Source organism: Oryx dammah, unplaced genomic scaffold (assembly GCF_014754425.2).
Source record: "Oryx dammah isolate SB20612 unplaced genomic scaffold, SCBI_Odam_1.1 HiC_scaffold_16, whole genome shotgun sequence".
Classification (NCBI taxonomy): Eukaryota; Metazoa; Chordata; class Mammalia; order Artiodactyla; family Bovidae; genus Oryx; species Oryx dammah.
This window is the reverse complement of record NW_024070200.1, coordinates 11457021-11476681: the sequence shown is the minus strand read 5'-3', so window position 1 is coordinate 11476681 and position 19661 is coordinate 11457021. Positions and strand designations below refer to the sequence as shown.

Genomic DNA, 19661 nt, shown 5'->3' with positions numbered 1-19661 from the left:
AGCAGTAGTTCACTAGGAAGCCTTTATATACCTATAGCTGAAGGAACAAGTGTTCCTGGGCCTTTTGGCAGCTGAAGCTATAGGGAAAGGCTGGCTAGAGGAACTGGAGAGGATGGAGATGCTGCAGAAATGTAGCATCAGAGGAGCCAGGTGGTGGAGAGGAATACTCCTGCCTCTCTCTCTGCCAACTTCAGGTCTTCTGCTGGTGCTTCTCGTTAACTGAACCCAGCTGGAAGCCATCCAGCAAGAGGGCCAGAGGAGACTCAGCTCTTGGCATCCTTGGGCATAGACCAGGACAGAAAAGGGCAATGAGGGCCTTTTGTGGGGGAAGAGTTGGTTCACAAATGGAAAATAACTGCTGCAATGGGCTTGATGTATTGTGGTCTCATGATAGTATAATAATCATTATTGTCAGAGACCATTCTTCTTTCACCAGTCAATCTGAGATTCTGTGCTAATGATTCTAAAATTGATTTGCAATGCTTTACTTCTGGAAGTTGTCATTGTTCAGGTTATGGTATTAGATAGATGCAGACAATTTAGTTTAGTTGGAAATGTTGGTGGGATGAAAAATATAATGGCAAAGAGGCTGCCTTCATTCTTCAGGGTGATGATGTGTCATTTACCTGACAACTAGAAAGTTTGGATGATTTTATTTCTTATTTTTATGTTTTGAGAAGATGCATGGGATTTGGAGGTAGTAATTCCATTGGCTAAGGAAGGAAATCAGTGTGACAGCTGGAAATACCTTCCACAGCATCCTCAAGTATTTTGTACAGCCATTTGAACTTCTATGAGTTCACTTATATGTGTTAATTTTCTTTTTTATAGGTGAGTGTTGCCTCTGATCCTGGTCGACGAGTTCAGCACAATATGCTGAGTCCATTTCATAGTCCTTTTCAGAGTCCATTTCGGAGTCCTATGCGTAGTCCATTTCGTAGTCCTTTCAAGAATTTTGGACACCAAGGAGGAAGGACTATTGACTTTGATTGTGAAGATGATGAAATGAATCTAAATTGTTTCATCCTCATGTTTGATCTTCTCCTGAAGCAGGTAGCTGAAGCATGAACTTCCTTTAGTTCAGAGGTGAAGAATGAGGGGAAGCACTGTATAGTGATTCTTTCTTTATGTTGGGCATCTTCACACTTACTGAAATGATGCAGTATTACTCAGGACATTTCAGAAACGTCTATGGGGATTTTCTAAACAGCCTGAAAAATATTTGCAATCATTGAATATCTGCAATGATGTTGACATATGAGAGTGGATATGAGTTTTAGCATTGTTAGAATTGATTCTGTTGAAAAAAACTTGGTGAACAAACTGGGTAATTCTGGTTTTGGCAAGAGCAAGATATAACTCTATAGTGATGGGCTGATTTTAATATAAATTGATTTTTGAAGCTAATTTTAACAGGGAAGTTTAGAAAAGGCTTTGGTCATGGATCATTTCTTCTTAATTTTTTATTTTGAAATAATTTGAGACTTGCAGAAAAGTTGAAAGAATAGTACAAAAAATTCCCAAATACTTTCCCCCTAAATTCTCTGAATGTTAACATTGATCACATTTATTTCTCTTCTCTCTCTCTTAGTCTATATATGTATGTGTTAATTGCAGAATTTTTTTAATGAACCATTTGAAAGTAAGTTGCACACAGGATATCCCTTTATCCTTAAATCCTTTAGAGTGTATTTTCTAAAAAATGGCATTCTTTTACAGAACCACATACAGTTGTCAAAATCAGGAAATTAATATTGTTATGACTATTATATATTATCAAGCTTACAGAAATTATTCATTAAAATTGATATAATAATCATATCATCTTTATAGCAAAAGAAAAAAGTGATATTTGATTGAGGACTTAATCTAGTATCATTCATTGCAACGATTTGTCCTGACCCTTTAGTCTTCTCTATTTCAGGACAGTTCTTCAGCCTTTATCTGTCATATTCTTGACATTTCTGAAGAGTACAGTCCAGTTATTTTATAGAATATTTCTCAATATGAGTTTGATGTTTCCTTATGAATCAATTTGCGTTCAGCACTCTTGTCAGTCATGCTACAGATTTGATTTTATATTGTTTTCAATGTCTGATATCAGGAGGCACATGACATGATAATGTCCCATTTCAGGTGGTGATAACTTGGTTAAAGTGATTTCTCTACTACAAAGTCACTACTTACCCCTTTGTAATTAGTAACTAACTTATAGAGAGCTACTTTAAGACCGATTTCCCATTTCTCATCAGGCTTTCACCTAGTTTTAGCATCCATGGGTGATTTATTTCTGAACTGATTTTTATTATGATGGTTACCAAATGATAATTTTCCAATTCCATCATTTCTTCTAATTTATTAGCTGGAATTCTACTGAAGAAGCAGGTTCCCCCTCTCTATTTAATATTGATATTTATTTGTTTAATCTACTTATACCCAAGTTTACTCATGAATTCTTATTTTGTTCAGTGAGCTAAAATCCATTACTATAATTATTTATTTTGAGACTCATATTTGGCCAATGGGAGGCCCTTCAAATTGGCTTCTGTGTTCTTTTGACATACACCCATCATTCTGTGAATACTTCCTTAATGTCTTTCATGTTAAAATGTTCCAAGCTCATTTTATATTTTTCCTGGAATCAGCCATTTTTCCCAGGAGTTCTGGTTCCTTTAGTGGATAAAGGTATTTAGAAACCAAGATCTGGACATTGGGTGAGGAGCAACATTTTAAAATGTTTAACATCTCACAAAGTGATGGGTTTAAAAAAGAACCCTCTTTTAAATGTCTTACATGAATTAAACATAATTTCCATTACTTTGTATTGTGTTACATTCTTTTTAGAAGAGTCCATGGAAAGCAATGTATAGTCATGGTCTGCAAGGTGTGTTATCTTTAAATAATTTAATATTGTCATCAATTAGTGAAAATTATCCCCAATTAGAGTGCCAATAGAATACTGAACAAAAGGATCAAACTCCTCCTTTTTTTTTTTTTTTCGGCCTTTTTTTGATATCTTTCAGATGGAGTTGCAAGATGATGGGATCACAATGGGTTTTGAGCACAGCTTATCAAAGGACATTATTTCCATTATAAACAATGTCTTCCAAGCCCCCTGGGGGGGCTCCCACACCTGCCAGAAAGAAGAAAAAGCAATTGAGTGTAACTTATGTCAATCTAGTATTCTCTGCTATCAGCTTGCTTGTGAACTCCTGGAGAGACTGGCTCCCAAAGAAGAAAGCCGACTGGTGGTAAGCAGTTGAAGAAATGAGATGATCCATGAATAATAGTAGTCAAGACTGCCATAGATGGTGGAATGAATCTTCCCCAGTATTACCTTATGCTCCATGCTGGGTAACATGTGCAATTGTGTTAAAAGAAAGTTTCCCTGTTCCTTTCACCAACTCAGGCTCCTGGTAATAGATATGAAATGAAGCTATCTTACACAGAAATCTTGAGTTAGAATTCTTTTTTTTTTTTGATAAATTATTTATTTTTTTACTTTATAATATCTTGAGTTATGGTTGTAACATATTTATTCATACAGTTTTCATAAATACAATGCATTAGTGGTATTCTTATTTTTCATCCTGGCAACAATTTAATATTTTAAATTAATTTTCATTGAACTAAAGTTGCTTTACAATGGTGTGTTAGTTTCTGCTGCTGCTGCTAAGTCGCTTCAGTCGTGTCCGACTCTGCGTGACCCTGTAGACAGCAGCCCACCAGGCTACCCTGTCCCTGGGATTCTCCAGGCAAGAACACTGGAGTGGGTTGCCATTTCCTTCTCCAATGCATGAAAGTGAGAATTGAAAGTGAAGTCGCTCAGTCGTGTCCGACTCTTAGCGACCCCATGGACTGCAGCCTACCAGGCTCCTCCGTCCATGGGATTTTCCAGGCAAGAGTACTGGAGTGGGGTGCCATTGCCTGTTAGTTTCTACTGTATAGCAAAATGAATTTTACTGGTATTCTTGAAATAATTTTATCACAATGTTTTGCTACAAAGTTTAGGTAACAGTGAATACTACAAAATATATACATCAAATATTGAGTAGGTAGATTGGATGTAGACATGAAAATTCCTGATTTAACCTCAGTGTGTAAAATTCATTGACTCTGTCAACAACCAATAAAGCTTTCATTTCATTTTCTGCTTTTTAAGAAAAGGTTTAAATAGGGAATAGCTAATATATGCCATAAATTAGCTACTTCATATATTAGTTATTCCCTGTTTGGGCTATTTACCATCTTAAATACATACATCACCACCCTCATACCATCATAGGTGGATGAACCTGAATCATTCAAGCCAGTGTTCCACATCTTCTCTTTTTCTTCCCCCAGTGTTTGTATAGGTAGAAAGTGACTTCATAAAAAAAAATTCTTTTGAGGTCTAGTATACATGTAGTAAAGTGTTTCTTCAGTTTTTAAATACCTTTTAGCTCATGTAACTCATTAGTCTTACTTGTCACAATGTACTATTCCTGCGATATGGTCTTGTAAACTCATTGGGAATATAGTTTACATCTATTACCTACAACAGTCACAGTAATAGATGGTTTGAGAACATCATTTAACTTAATGTCTAGTCAGGAAGATGTTTAAGTAAATGAAACACCATAAGACAGAGTGATGAGCATAATGAGAGAGAGATGAATTAGGTAGTTATGAGAGAACAGAAAAGGGACGAGTCCAGGTTAGACATGTGTTAGAGGTGAGCAAGGTCTTCCCAGAGGAGATGGGTTCTGAGTGCCTCTATGAAGGAAGAATGGAGTTAATGAAATGAAAGTGATAGAAAAGAAGCCCTTAGAGACCTAGGAAGCTCTCTGCTTAAATGATACAGAGGAAAGAGGATGATGATTTACTCAGGAAACTGTATAGGTCATTGTTGATAGAGCAGAGAAAAAGATAGAAAAGGAGAGAAAGGTAGGGTCTATTTTAAAATCACATTTATTAAAGGCTGTGTCTGCTAGACTAAGAAGTATGGGTTTTATCTCAGTGATAGTGGGGGAATCCTGAAGAATTTTAATCAGGGTGCTGCTATAATTTGATGAATTTGAGAAATTCTGCCAGTGGAGGAGAGAGATAAGAGGATTTGGATATCCGGAACAGGAATCTAGTCAGAAGATTAATTGGTCACTCAGGGACGGGGGAGCCTGGTGGGCTACCATCTATGGGGTCGCACAGAGTTGGACATGACTGAAGCGACTTAGCAGCAGCAGCAGCAGCAGGGAAGAAACAGGGCAGCCTGAACGAAGGTAGTGATGGTGGTGATGAGGAGAAGTCACGGGACTGATGGATTTTTAGAAAAGAGAATTGACAGCACTTGGTGTTTAGTTAGTGTTTTGTTTTGTTTTGTTTTTTCCATCTGTGTTGTGTAGCATGTAGGATCTAGTTCCCTGACTAGGGATTGAACCTGTGTGTACTGTAGCGAAAGTGCAGAGTCTTGACCACTGGACTGCCAGGGAAGTCCCTAGTTAGTGTTTAGAGTTGGAAAAATTGAGGATAAATCCATGTTTTGTGGTCTGGGAACTGATGATATTGCCATTTACAGAGAATTATAGGTGAGTTACTGGGTATATGCAGAAGACTCAGTATGCACCGTATTGAATTTTATGGAACTCAGTTTGTAATTTAACTTAACATCTTGTTCATGGGTGACCTAGGAACAGGGCCAGTCTCATCAAAACTGAAGCTGGCAAGGATATTCTTCAGAACCTTCCCAGACACCATTTTAGCTCTGAATTTTTTCTTCTTTTGTATCCCATCAGTATCCCTTTGTATATCCCATCAATCTTTACCTGCTTCCTTTGAGCTGGCAATCAAGTAATTCTTCAAATTTTTACTGGTTAAAGTGTTAAATAAGGAGGATATTTTAAAAATTTATTTTTTAAAAGTTTTAAGTTTTATTTTATATTGGAGTATAGTTGATTTACAGCATTGTTTAGTTTCAAGTGTACAGCAAAGTGATTAAATTATGCATATACATATAACCATTCTTTTTCAGATTCTTTTCCCATACAGGTTGTTATAGAATACTGAGTAGAGTTCCCTGTGCTATACAGTAGGTCCTTATTGATTATCTGTTTTATATACATTCAGAGAAAGCAATGGCACCCCACCCCAGTACTCTTGCCTGGAAAATCCCATGGACGGAGGAGCCTGGTAGGCTGCAGTCCATGGGGTCATGAAGAGTCAAACATGACTGAGTGACTTCACGTTCACTTTTCACGTTCATGCATTGGAGAAGGAAATGGCAACCCACTCCAGTGTTCTTGCCTGGAGAATCCCAGGGACGGTGAAGCCTGGTGGGCTGCCATCTATGGGGTCACACAGAGTCAGACACGACTGCTAAGCTAAGTTGCTTCAGTTGTGTCCGACTCTGTGTGACCCCATAGACGGCAGCCCACCAGGCCTTCCCGTCCCTGGGATTCTCCAGGCAAGAACACTGGAGTGGGTTGCAGCAGCAGTGTGTATATATTAATCCCAAACTCCCCCCAACCTTTCCCCTAAAACAGGATGATTTTAAAAGAGGATATTTGAAGGTAGAACTTCAAAGAAAGAATAAAACTGGAATAGGAGGATAACTAGAGATGGATATTTTAAATAGCAGCCATACCTAGTATGTATTCTCTCTCTCTTTCTTTTCAAATCTCTTCCACTCATTTTTCAGCTTATTATATATCTGTATATATACAGATGTGGTGTTAAGTATATTCACATTGTTGTATAGCCAATCTTTATAATATTTTCATCTTGCAAAACAGAAACTCTATACCCATCAAACAATAATTCTCATCCCTCCCTCCCCTTAACTCTGGAGAATACCATTTTACTTTCTGTTTCTATGACTTTGACTCCTATAGATACCTCATATAAGTGGAATCATACAATATTAATCCTTTTATGACCAGCTTATTTCACTTAGCATAATGTCTTTGTGCTCAAGTGCTTGGTTGCATCCCACTCTCTGTGATGCCATGGACTGTAGCCCGTCAGGCTCCTCTATCCATGGGATTTCCCAGGGAAGAATACTGGAGTGGGTTGGCATTTCCTACTCTAGGGGATCTTCCCAACCTATGTATCAAATCCGTGTCTCTTGTGTCTCCTGCATTGGCAGCTGGATTCTTTACCACTAGTGCCACCTGGGAAGCCTGGCATAATGTCCTCAAGGTCCATTCATATTGTATCGTGTGTCAGGATTTCTTTCCTTTATGAGTGAATAATATTCCATTGTATATGTTTGCTACATTTTGTCTATTTGTTCATCTGTTGATGAACACTTGGGTAGGTATACCAAGCTCTCTTTAACTCGCATGTTATAGAAATATCCTGCTCTGAAAAATTTGACTTCCCCCAGCCACCAGTTGTATCCAAATATGCTGATGTGAGGGCTTTCCAGGTGGTGCAGTGGTAAAGAATTTTTCTGTCAATGCAGGAGACACAAGAAAAGCAGGTTCAACTGTTGAATTGAGAAGATCCCCTGGAGTAGGAAATGGCAATCCATTACAGTATTTTTGCCTGGGAAATCCCATGGACAGAGAGAGGAGCCTGGCTGGCTACAGTCCATGGGGTCACAGAGAGTCAGATACGACTGAGCACACACACACATATTGACGTGAACCCCTTATTATTCTCTGCTAATTAAGTACTGTTAGTGAACAAAATCAGCATGGGTTGGAATTACTAGGTATTGAGACAAGCACAGGAATTAAAGCAGAGGTGAGAAAGTGAGCCTAGGAAGTTTAACAATGTTTTTAAGATTTTTTTTCCCATATGTATTTTAAGCTAATGAAAATGTTTCAAAAAATAGCTGATCTAAATGTCCTTTAACCATTATGCCAATAACCATTATGGAGGCAGTGCTCCCCCCGGGGTTCAGCACAGGGCCTGGGACCAGCAGGTGCTCACCTACTTTTGTTGAACTAAGAGGGACTTCACATCCCCGAAGGGCTGCTCATCCAGCTACTTGTCATGTTTGTTTCAGGAGCCCACAGACAGCCTTGAAGATAGCCTCCTTTCCTCCAGACCAGAGTTTATTATAGGCCCTGAAGGTGAGGAGGAGGAGAATCCAGTGAACAAGCGTGAGGAGAACCCTGGCAGCCGCCCCGAGCCCATGGAACATGCTGGTAGGTGGCCTGTGGCTTATTGGGAGTAGTGGGCACATCCCACCCAGTCTGTACTAACATTCAGGACCTGGGTTGCTTAGACTACTCTAGACTTGGGCAAGTTCAGACTGGTGCACATGAACCATTTCTCTCAAGATTATGAAGTGAACAGATCCAGGGTGTGCTTCTGATGGAGCAGAAGTCCCTGAGCATGTTTCTGGCAATAGGAGCTTGTGAGCGACAAAAACCCACCCTGTCAGTGAAGGCAGCATCTCCACACTGAATCGTGTTCAGTGAATCGTGTTCTCTATGGAGAAGTAGCTGTGAGCTAAGGTTCAAGGGCCAAACTCTGGGAGACAGTGAAGGACAGGGAAGCCTGGTGTGCTACAGTCCATGGGGTCACAGAGTCAGACACGACTGAGCGACTAAACAACAGCAACCAAGTGGAGGGTGGCAGCACTCTTGAGAGCGACTCAGGTCATTTGGCCAAAGCACAGTGCTTTTGGATAGAGGTGGCCAAAGCTGCGCCCCAGGGCTTTGGCTGGGACCTTGGATGGGCTCATCGTGAGCAGCTGTACGAATCATACTCTCAGGCTACTTGGTTGGCTCTGCTCAGCTGGGAAGGGGGATGTTCTCATTCTAGTTTGCTTAAAGGCTCTGTGTAGGCTAACTGGGAGCAGCAAGATGGCAGGAACAGGCCCCCATGAAATCATCTCCAGCTCTTCAAACTCTGAAGGGGTTTCAGGAATTTAGGGTGTGACCTCACATCCCTCTGGCAAAGTCTGGTTTCTGGATCTGCACTGTGGCACTCTCTGAATTTGTATCTTCCTGCTTCCACAATCCTGAACTGTAGGTATAACTGGCCCCTGGGGGACCCGCTCCCCAGAACCAAAGTTTGGAAAGCACAGGCTTTCCATCACCCCTTCAGTGAACAGCAAACATTAAATAACTATTTTGGGGGCTTCTTTTCAGCTCATGGGGCATCTGATCAGACCAGGGTAACTACATTGCTGGTACAAACTGCTTGGTTGGAACTCACTGCTTCAGTAGGAACTGTATAAATATTTAGTTGAGGGTGAATATATTGACTTCCAGGGTGGCTAAAGTGGTAGAGAATCTGCTTGCCAGTGCATGAGACATGGGCTTGATCCCTGGGTCAGAAAGATCCTCTGGAGGATGAAATGGTAACCCACCCCAATATTCTTGCTTGGAGAATCCCAGGAACAGAGGAGCCAGGCAGGCTATAGTCCATGGGGTTGCAAAGAGTCAGACACGACTGGCACACACACAGACAAACAAAATATTGACTCACACTATTTAGAACCATTGACACTTAGATAAGGGAACACCTGAGATCACCTACTTTATTGGTTCTCAGTGTGTACTAGAGGTTATAAATCTCTGTGTTTTCTTTTGACCATCCTTAATTGGGTGGCAGTTGGTGAGAAGATGTGGGCAAAGGATGAGAAGATCCAGGCTCCCCACCCTGCTTCAACCAGGGTGCTCTATCTTGTGCTATTTCATATGTTGGAGTTCTAAGTAAGATTCTGTTTCAACAAAGGATTTCATGGAAAGAGATTTGAAGCCTGCCGATCTAGGTCAGCCTTCTCACTTTGTGGATGAGGAAAGTACATGCAGGATCGTTGAGCATCTTGCTTGTGATCATGTAGCTCGTGTTGTTCACTCCTGATTTATACTTTATGCTCAACATGATTCCAAAATGTGATGGAGCATCAGGGTCATCTGAGGAGTTGAAATACAAACACAGTGAAATGAGCTCCACCTGCTCACCCTTGATCCTGGGTATACTTGGGATGGGAGACTGGAAATTGGTAACCCAAATATTGTGCAACTAGTTAGTGGCAGGGATGAGACTAGAACCTGCGTCTCTGGGTTTACTTAGATTTACTAATTATTTGCCAAGGCTGAGGCCCAAGCCATGTTTCTATCAGGAATTAATGCCTAAGGAAAGCATGGATTTCACTTTTTTTTTTTTTTTCTCTGAAAGCCACATGGTGGATTTAGTCTTTTTTAAAATTTTTATTTATTTATTTTAATTGGAGGGTAATTACTTTACAATATTGTGGTGGTTTTTGCCATACGTCGACATGAATCAGCCATGGGTGTTCATGTGTCCCACCATCCTGAACCCCCCTCCCATCACCCTCCCTACCCCATCCCTCTGGGTGTCCCAGAGCACCAGCTTTGAGTGCTCTGCTTCATGCATCAAACTTGTACTGGTCATCTGTTTTACATATGGTAATATTCATGTTTCAGTGCTATTCTCTCATATAGTCTGACCCTTGCCTTCTTCCACATAGGTTAAAAGTCTGTTCTTTACATCTGTATCTCTTTTGCAGTGTTGTCTATAGGGTCATCGTTACCATCTTTCTAAATTCCATATAGTGGATTAATATGCTTTCTGACTTATTTCACTCTATATAATAGGCTCCAGTTTCATCCACCTCATTAGAACTAACTCAAATGTGTTCTTTTTTTAAAAATAGCTGAGTAATATTCCACTGCATATATGTACCACAACTTCCTTATCCATTTGTCTGCTGATGGACATCTAGGTTGCTTCCATCTCCTGACTGTTGTAAACAGTGCTGCGATGAACACTGGGGTACATGTGTCTCTTTCACTTCTGGTTTCCTTGTTGTGTATGCCCAGCAGTGGGATTCCTGGGTAGTATGGCAGATCTATTTCTAGTTCCAGTTTTTAAAGGAATCTCCACACTGTTTTCCATAGTGGCTGTACTAGTTTGCATTCCCACCAACAGTGTGAGAGGGTTCCCTTTTCTCCACACCCTCTCCAGCATTTATTGCTTGTAGACTTTGTGGTGGTGGCCATGCTGACCGGCGTGAGATGGTACCTCATTGTGGTTTTGATTTGCATCCAAATTCTCCAAGCCAGGCTTTAGCAATACGTGAACCGAGAACTCCCTGATGTTCAAGCTGGATTTAGAAAAGGCAGAGGAACCAGAGATCAAATTGCCAACATCCACTGGATCATGGAAAAATCAAGAGAGTTCCAGAAAAACATCTATTTCTGCTTTATTGATTGATTATGCCAAAGCCTTTGACTGTGTGGATCACAATAAAACTGTGGAAAATTCTGAGAGAGATGGGAATACCAGACCACCTAACCTGCCTCTTGAGAAATCTGTATGCAGGTCAGGAAGCAACAGTTAGAACTGGACATGGAACAACAGACTGGTTGCAAATAGGAAAAGGAGTACATCAAGGCTGTGTATTGTCACCCTGCTTATTTAATTTATATGCAGAGTATATCATGAGAAACGCTGGACTGGAAGAAACACAAGCTGGAATCAAGACTGCCGGGAGAAATATCAATAACCTCACATATGCAGATGACACCACCCTTATGGCAGAAAGTGAAGAGGAGCGAAAAAGCCTCTTGATGAAAGTGAAAGAGGAGAGCAAAAAAGTTGGCTTAAAGCTCAACATTCAGAAAACGAAGATCATGGCATCCGGTCCCATCACTTCATGGGAAATAGATGGGGAAACAGTGGAAACAGTGTCAGACTTTATTTTTTGGGGCTCCAAAATCACTGCAGATGGTGACTGCAGCCATGAAATTAAAAGACACTTACTCCTTGGAAGAAAAGTTATGACCAACCTAGATAGTATATTCAAAAGCAGAGACATTACTTTGCCGACTAAGGTCCGTCTAGTCAAGGGTATGGTTTTTCCAGTGGTCATGAATGGATGTGAGAGTTGGACTGTGAAGAAGGCTGAGCGCTGAAGAACTGATGCTTTTGAACTGTGGTGTTGGAGAAGACTCTTGAGAGTCCCTTGGACTGCAAGGAGATCCAACCAGTCCATTCTGAAGGAGATCAGCCCTGAGATTTCTTTGGAAGGAATGATGCTAAAGCTGAAACTCCAGTCCTTCGGCCACCTCATGCGAAGAGTTGACTCATTGGAAAAGACTCTGATGCTGGGAGGGATTGGGGGCAGGAGGAGAAGGGGACGACCGAGGATGAGATGGCTGGATGGCATCACGGACTCAATGGACGTGAGTCTGAGTGAACTCCGGGCGTTGGTGATGGACAGGGAGGCCTGGAGTGCTACGATTCATGGGGTCGAAAAGAGTTGGACATGACTGAGCGACTGAACTGAACTGAACTGAACTGATAATGAGTGATGTTGACCATCTTTTCATGTGTTTGTTAGTCATTTGTATGTCTTCTTTGGAGAAATGTCTGTTTAATTCTTTGGCCCATTTTTTAATTGGATCATTTATTTTTCTGCAGTTGAGCTGCAGAAGCTGCTTCTATATTTTAGAGATTAATTCTTTGTCAGTTGCTTCATTTGCTATTATGTTCTCCCATTCTGAAGGCTGCCTTTTCACCTTGCTTATAGTTTCCTTCATTGTACAAAAGCTTTTAAGTTTAATTAGGTCCCATTTGTTTATTTTTGTTTTTATTTCCATTACTCTGGGAAGTAAGTCATAGAGGAATCTTGCTGTGATTTATGTCAGAGTATTTTGCCTATGTTTTCCTCTAAGAGTTTTATAGTTTCTGGTCTTACATTTAAATCTTTAATCCATTTTGAGTTTATTTTTGTGTATGGTGTTAGATAGTGTTCTAGTTTCATTCTTTTACAAGTGGTTGACCAGCTTTCCCAGCACCACTGCTAAAGATACTGCCTTTTCTTCATTGTATATTTTTGCCTCCTTTGTCAAAGATAAGGTATCCACAGGTGTGTGGATTTATCTCTGAGCTTTCTATTTTGTTCCATTGATCTATATTTCTGTCTTTGTGTCAGTACCACACTGTCTTGATGACCGTAGCTTTGTAGTACAGTGTTAAGTCTGGCAGGTTGATGGATTTCACTTACGATCTAATAATCTGTACTCTTTCTGTGTAAATAGATTTTTCTAACCCAACATAGTGCACAAATAAATTAATTGCCATTTGAATAATGGTTAAAATCAAGCAATTGATTTTTATAAATTAAACTTCCCTTGTGCTTAATTGTTTGTGAGCTCCACTTACCTAAACATTTGTTCTGTTCGTCTCTCCCAAACACCACGTCAGGCTCTGGTCACAGTTTCTGGTCTATTTTTCCTCTCTTACTTTCTGCTATTTGCAGGACACAGTTATAACTTGTTTCCTCCGGGAAGAGGAATTATTTTCCAAGACCAGCCTTCCGTGCTGCTGAGCACCCTCGTCCTGCTTCTGCTTTGTGGGTCTTCAGGAGGGGTTCTTGAGCTCTTCTGTCAGAGATTAGAGGAATGCTCTATTGATATATGTTCTGTGGTTTCCTCCTCTTTCTAGAATATTTCCTGTTTCTTGTTTTGTGGCCTGGCACCTATTTCTTACAGTAGTCAGATATGTCCTCCATTAAAAATATTAAAAAAAAATTTTATGCTAGACAAAGATGGTTTGACTCCCAGTATCTCTCATTCTAGGAATTGCCAAAACTTATAATAGTGATTTCAAAACATTTTACACTAGTTTCTACATTTGAAAATTAACTTGTGAATTCTTTTCTCTGGCATGCCTCATTTACAATATACCTTCCTTAAGCCACCCCCAACCCACCCCCAACTATAGAGGCAAAGGTCTTTTTAGAGATCTTCACAAGAAGATAAAACCATTAATAGTTCTCACTTAAATATTCTCAAGTCTTTAAAAGTATCCTGTTTTTGCAAGAGTAAGTCCTGTGCATGTGTGAAAAGGATACATGTGAATCCTGGGGTACAACTTGCATATGTCTCTTTGAAAGTGAAAAAGAAAGTGGAAGTGTTAGTTGCTCAGTTGCTCAGTCATGTCCTACTATTTCTGACCCCAAGGACTGTGTAGCCCATCAGGTCCTCTGTCCATGAAATTCTCCAGGAAGAATTCTGGAATGGGTAGCCATTCCCTTCTCCAGGGGATCTTCCTGACCCAGGAATCAAGCCCTTCCTGCACTGTAAGTAGATTCTTTACCATCTGAGCTACCAGGGAAGCTCACTTCTCTCTTTAATACCTGCCTTCCCCAGTGTCTCAGATGGTAAAGAATCTGCCTTCAATGCAGGAGGCCCAGGTTTGATCCCTGGGTTAGGAAGATCCCCTGGAGAAGGAAATGGCAATCCACTCCAGTATTCCTGCCTGGGAAATTCCATGGAGAGGAGCCTGGCGGGCTACAGTCCATGGGGTCATAAAGAGTCAGACATGACTGAATGATTAACGTTTTCACACTATACTATCTCCCTTTCAAATAGGAAGGCAAACCTAGCCAAGCCCTAGGCCCCTCCAGGTATCAGTGGAACTAGGTGCTCACAGGAGCATAGTGCTGGGCTGGGGTTGCTTCAGGGAATGAAAGATATCTGAATACACAGTGGAAGTTGGAAGCTGAGGATCCTAAACCTATCTTTCCTGCACTTGCATTACGAAAGCATGTATGCTTACTTGGAGAGCAAAGAGACACTTTCCATGACTATTTTTAATATATTCTATTTACATATTTACTTCTTTTCATTTTATTGTCTTGATAATTCATGAATGATGGAGAAAAGAGTTGTGCTAACTTGTGTGTAATTATTTCTTCCTAGCAATAAAGAATGATACTGAAAGAAAGTTTTGCTACCAGCAGCTTCCAGTAACGTTGAGACTAATATACACCATTTTCCAGGTATATTTTTTGAGATATTTGAATATTTTATTTGGTAGCATTGCCATTTGTGATAACTCAGTAAACATGTGGTTCTTTGCATAGGAAATGGCTAAGTTTGAAGAGCCAGACATTCTTTTTAACATGCTCAATTGCCTGAAGATCCTCTGTCTACATGGAGAGTGTTTGTACATTGCTAGAAAAGATCATCCTCAATTTTTAGCCTATATTCAGGATCATATGCTAATTGCAAGGTATGTCTTCCTAATAGTGTTTTTGTCTGTTTCTATTTTAGATTTCGTCTGTGAAAATCAGTGTTAGAATAAGGCTTATCAACTCATTGGGTTATTTCTCTTAGTCAAGACAGACTAATTTGCCTATAGGAACTACTTTCATTTCTTTTATATAGTCTAATTTTTTAAGTATATCAATATGAGGAATAGTAATTTGCTAGATACTGTAGAAGTAAAAAAGGCAAAATAAGGATTATTGTATGCCTTTTAATTGTTAGATGACTTAAGAATATAGTGTATGCTAGAAAAATGTCAATTGATATAAGTTAATAGATACCAAGTACAACTGAGTAAGACTCAACATCTTACTTGAAGTAGTACTGCTAATAAGCATCTAAATCTCTCCATATATTGTCTGAAAAGTTATTTTTTAGAGATTGCTGAAGCATTTTGAGAAAAATAATAAAACATTGTCCTAGATTTACTAATTATTTTCTTCCTGACAACCTTAAAATAACTGTTACAGTGTTCTTAGAAATAAGTAAAAAATATTATTCTCATTTAATATGTAAGCAAATGAGATAATTAAAAAACAAAAGTTTCATTCAGGTTAACTTGGCTTCTCAGGTGGCTCAGTGGTAAAGAATCCACCTGCCAGTGCAGGAGATGCAGGTTGGATCCCTGGATGGAGAGGATCCCCTGGAGAAGGAAATGGCAGCCTACTCCAGTATTTCTGCCTGGAGAATCTCATGGGCAGAGGAGCCTGGAGGGCTACAGTCCAGAGGGTCGCACAGAGTTGGACATGACTTAAGCGAGGCTGGAGGCTGGGACTCACGAGTGAAAGGCCTTTGAAAATAGAGGCTTTGTTGTTGTTTGAAGTCATGTCTGCCTCTTGCGACTGCATGGAACTGTAGCCTGCCAGGCTCCTGTGCCTGTGGAATTTCCCAGGCAAGAATACTCAAGTGGGTTGCCATTTCCTTCTTCAGGGGATCTTCCTACATTGTGTCTCCTGCAGTGGTAGGTGGATTCTTTACCACTGAGCCACCAGGGAAGCCCAATGTTTATATTTGTTGATCTAACTATAATAATATAGACATGTCACGGAGGCTCAAAGAATCTGCCTGTAATGTGGGAGACCACGTTCCATCCCTGAGTCGGGAAGAAGGGCATGGCAACCCACTCCAGTCTTCTTGCCTGGAGAACCCCCATGGACAGAGGAGCCTGGCGGGCTACAGTCCACAGGGTTGCAAAGAGTTGGACATGACTGAGCGACTGCACTACTGCTACTACTTACTTAGCGGTATTTGGAGATCTATGGAAGATTCTGGAACAATGAACAGGGTCCAGAACTGTACTTTCATCGCATGAGTATGAAGAAAATGGGCCTCCCTGGTAGCTCAGCTCATAAAGAATCCACCTGTAATGCAGGAGACCCTGGTTTGACTTCTGGGTCAGGAAGATCCCCTGGAGGAGGGCAGGCTATTCCTGGGCTTCCCTGGTGGCTCAGACGGTAAAGAATCCACCTGCAGTGCAGGAGACCTGGGTTCAATCCCTGGGTAGCGCTGATCCCCTGGAGGAGGGCATGGCAACCCATTCCAGTAATTTTGCCTGGAGAATCCCATGGACAGAGGAGCCTGGTGGGCTACAGTCCGTGGGGTCACAAAGAGTCAGATGTGACTGAGTGACTAAGCACAGCACAGCACATGAAGAAAAGAGATCACTGGGGACCATCCGCATTTGAGGGTATGCAAAGAGCTTGCAAAGGCTTTGGGAATGTTAAGATATAATACAGAACTCCCTTCTGAAAAGTTTGTTCAAAGAGGAGGGAATGATCAGACACTTAGAGGGGAAAAGAAGTGGATGTCAAGTGTTTTTTGAATAAAGAAGTTTGAAACATTTATGGTCCCTAGAAAGGAGTAGAGGAAAGGGAGTAGTTGGTGGAGCCAAGTCCTGGAAGGCAGGCACATGTGATGAAGAACAAGGGTGGGGAAAAAGAGGAGGGATGCTTTTTCCTTTGAAAGGAGATGCATTTGTAGGAAAAGGAGAAGTGTCAAGGGGATCATAACTGGAACCTTAAGAATAGTAGATGCTGATGTCTTCCTCTGAGAGGGAGGGGGCAATAAAGATTGAGTTGGGAGCTTGAAGAATATGGAAAAAAGTATGGAACAGGTTACATGAGGGAAGCAGTAAGGCATCAGCAAGAAATCAAAGAAGCACAGCCTTGGGGCCTTGCTGAGGTGAGCTGGTGCCTAACTATGATGGGCCTGGCATGTAGGAATTTGTGGATTTTTTTCACCAGTATTCTGGGGCCTGGAAGTGGATAAAAGTAGGCAATGGGTTTATTCAGGAGTGGGGATTAGTGCTTTGATTATGGTGGAAGGTCAGAGGGATGAGGAACTCCAGAGGATCAAAATGGTTGACTCTGGGATCCCATCTAAAACTGGAGGCAAGTAAAGCCAAAAGAGGTTTGACATTTGGAGGAAGAGTGCAGAAAAGAGGGAAAAGTAGCCTAAGTCAGGATCAGAGGTGGGAACTGAATGTTTTCAGCCTTCCGGGGGCGGGGGTCAGTGGCTCATCTAATAGAGTAAGATAAAGGCCACTGTGACAGGAAGAGGTGGACCTGTGAGACCATGGCTGGATTCACTAGAGACATTGACAGAGGCTTGGATGAGGAGGAAGTCTAGCAGGGACCACATTCAGTAGGGAAGGGAGAGGGGACAGGACCCTGTAAGTAGATGGCATGGGTTTCAAAGTAAAGAGGTTGGTAAGAGAAGGCCTGGAGGAAGCCATGGGAAGCAAGGATTGTGTGGAGCTAGTGAAGACTAGGGTGAAGACTCATAGAGAGGTTAAGGGGAAACTGTGTTACCAGCAAGAGGTCAGGTTTCAGCTAAGATGGAGGGGGAAATATACTAGTTTCCTAGGCTGCCCTAAGAAATGACTACAAACTGAGTGGCAAAAAAGTTTATATTCTTGCTTGGAAGTCAAATGTCGTTTTGATTCTGGTATTAACTTTAGAGCCAAAGAGGAATGTCTGATGCAGGATATGACACGCTTGGGGCTGACGCGCGGGGATGACTCAGAGAGATGTTGTGGGGAGGGGCGCGGGAGGGGGGCTCATGTTTGGGAACGCATGTACACCTGTGGTGGATTCATGTCAATCTATGCCAAAACCAATACAGAATTGTAAAGTAAAAATTAAAAATAAATAAATAAATTAAAAAAAAAAAAAAAAACAAACAAAATAAACCAAAGTGAAAACAAAAAAAAGCCATAGTTTAGATAATTGAATAAAAATTTTGAAAATATTGTTACTAAAAATATGCATTCAGAAATATTCTGGCATGTATTGTTAAGGACTTTGCTTTAACTTACTAAGGTGTGTTTTTGAGCAGTATTGGTCTGATTTTAGGAATGGCAAGTATTCCCAAGATGTTAGCAGGGATGCCTCTCCCTTTCTGTTTGTTTTCTCTCTCTCTTCCCCCACCCCTTTCTCCCTCCCTGCCCATTGCTTAGCCTCGGTCCCTCTGTGCTGGCTTCTTCTCAGCAGGCTGCCCCTGTGAGGTGGGACAGAGTGGCCAGCAGCTCTAGAGCCACAGCTCACTTCATTCTTGAGATTTCAGAATACATACCAAAGCCTGGAAAAGGATGCTTGGTCACATGCCCACCCCTGGACTAATCACTCTGTTCATTACATTGAAGTATTCTGATTAGTCTGGGCTTTGTGTTCACTCTTAGGATAGAGAAGATGGGGGAACTTGATTAACAACCCTGCCAGTTGGTGCAGAGGCTGTTCTTAATAGGAAAAGAGTTGTCTGCTAGAATAAGAATAAGAGGACGCTAGGCAAACAAAACCAATAAAATTCTCCAAATGTTCACTATAAGAGCATTTTCAAAAATCACTTATCACCTCATCACCTTAACATAACTAATATCAGTTATTATTTAACAGTCATTGTCCATTTATGTGCCTGGATTTATAATATACAGTTTAAAACTTTATGTTAACATGCAATGTCAACTGGTAGCATTTTTCTGTGTTCTTATATAAAAGTAATTTCTTTAAAAAAATTAACATAGGAAAGGGCTTCCCTGGCAGTTCAGTGATTAAGGCTCCACCTTAATGCGGGGGTTGAGGGTTCGATCCCTGGTCGGGGAACTAAGGTCCTACATGCAGCCAAACATTTAAAAAGAATTACATAGAAAAAGAGTGTATCAGAGGATTATAGTCTTGTGAATGAGCATCCCTACTAGCTGTTAATGACATTTCCCATAAATTAAGATAATAAGATTTATTTCTAGAAAGTTTGTTGTAACTATAACCACTTTGCTTTTTCTTGATTCCCCAGCCTGTGGAGAGTCGTCAAATCTGAATTCTCCCAGCTGTCTTCGTTGGCAGTTCCTCTCCTTCTTCACGCTTTGTCACTTCCTCATGGTGCTGACATCTTTTGGACAATCATAAATGGCAATTTCAACAGCAAAGACTGGAAGCTGAGGTTTGAAGCAGGTACCTCTGTATTAGCTTAAAAATTCTCTCTGGTTCACAAGGTAAACCAGATGTCCGGTCATGATATCTCTTTCTGGCCCTTCCTTTTAGAAGGTGTTGTCCTGCTTGCTAGTGTTCTTTGTTGGCTCTACTTAATTGAGCTTCCTTGATAATAGAATTTTTCAGAATGGTCCTTAGGTAGGTTGACCCTGTCTAG

General features: G+C 40.8%; 1 protein-coding gene across 1 annotated transcript in view; it reads left to right on the top strand.

Moving 5' to 3' along the window:
• UNC79 (unc-79 homolog, NALCN channel complex subunit) overlaps nt 1–19661 on the top strand; it is a 220807-nt gene that overhangs the window by 91421 nt on the left and 109725 nt on the right. Inside the window, exons 16-21 of the mRNA XM_040256595.1 lie at nt 832–1053; nt 3024–3251; nt 7988–8129; nt 14670–14749; nt 14834–14982; nt 19308–19465. Coding sequence (XP_040112529.1) covers nt 832–1053; nt 3024–3251; nt 7988–8129; nt 14670–14749; nt 14834–14982; nt 19308–19465 — 979 coding nt within the window. The remainder of the gene's footprint in view (nt 1–831; nt 1054–3023; nt 3252–7987; nt 8130–14669; nt 14750–14833; nt 14983–19307; nt 19466–19661) is intronic.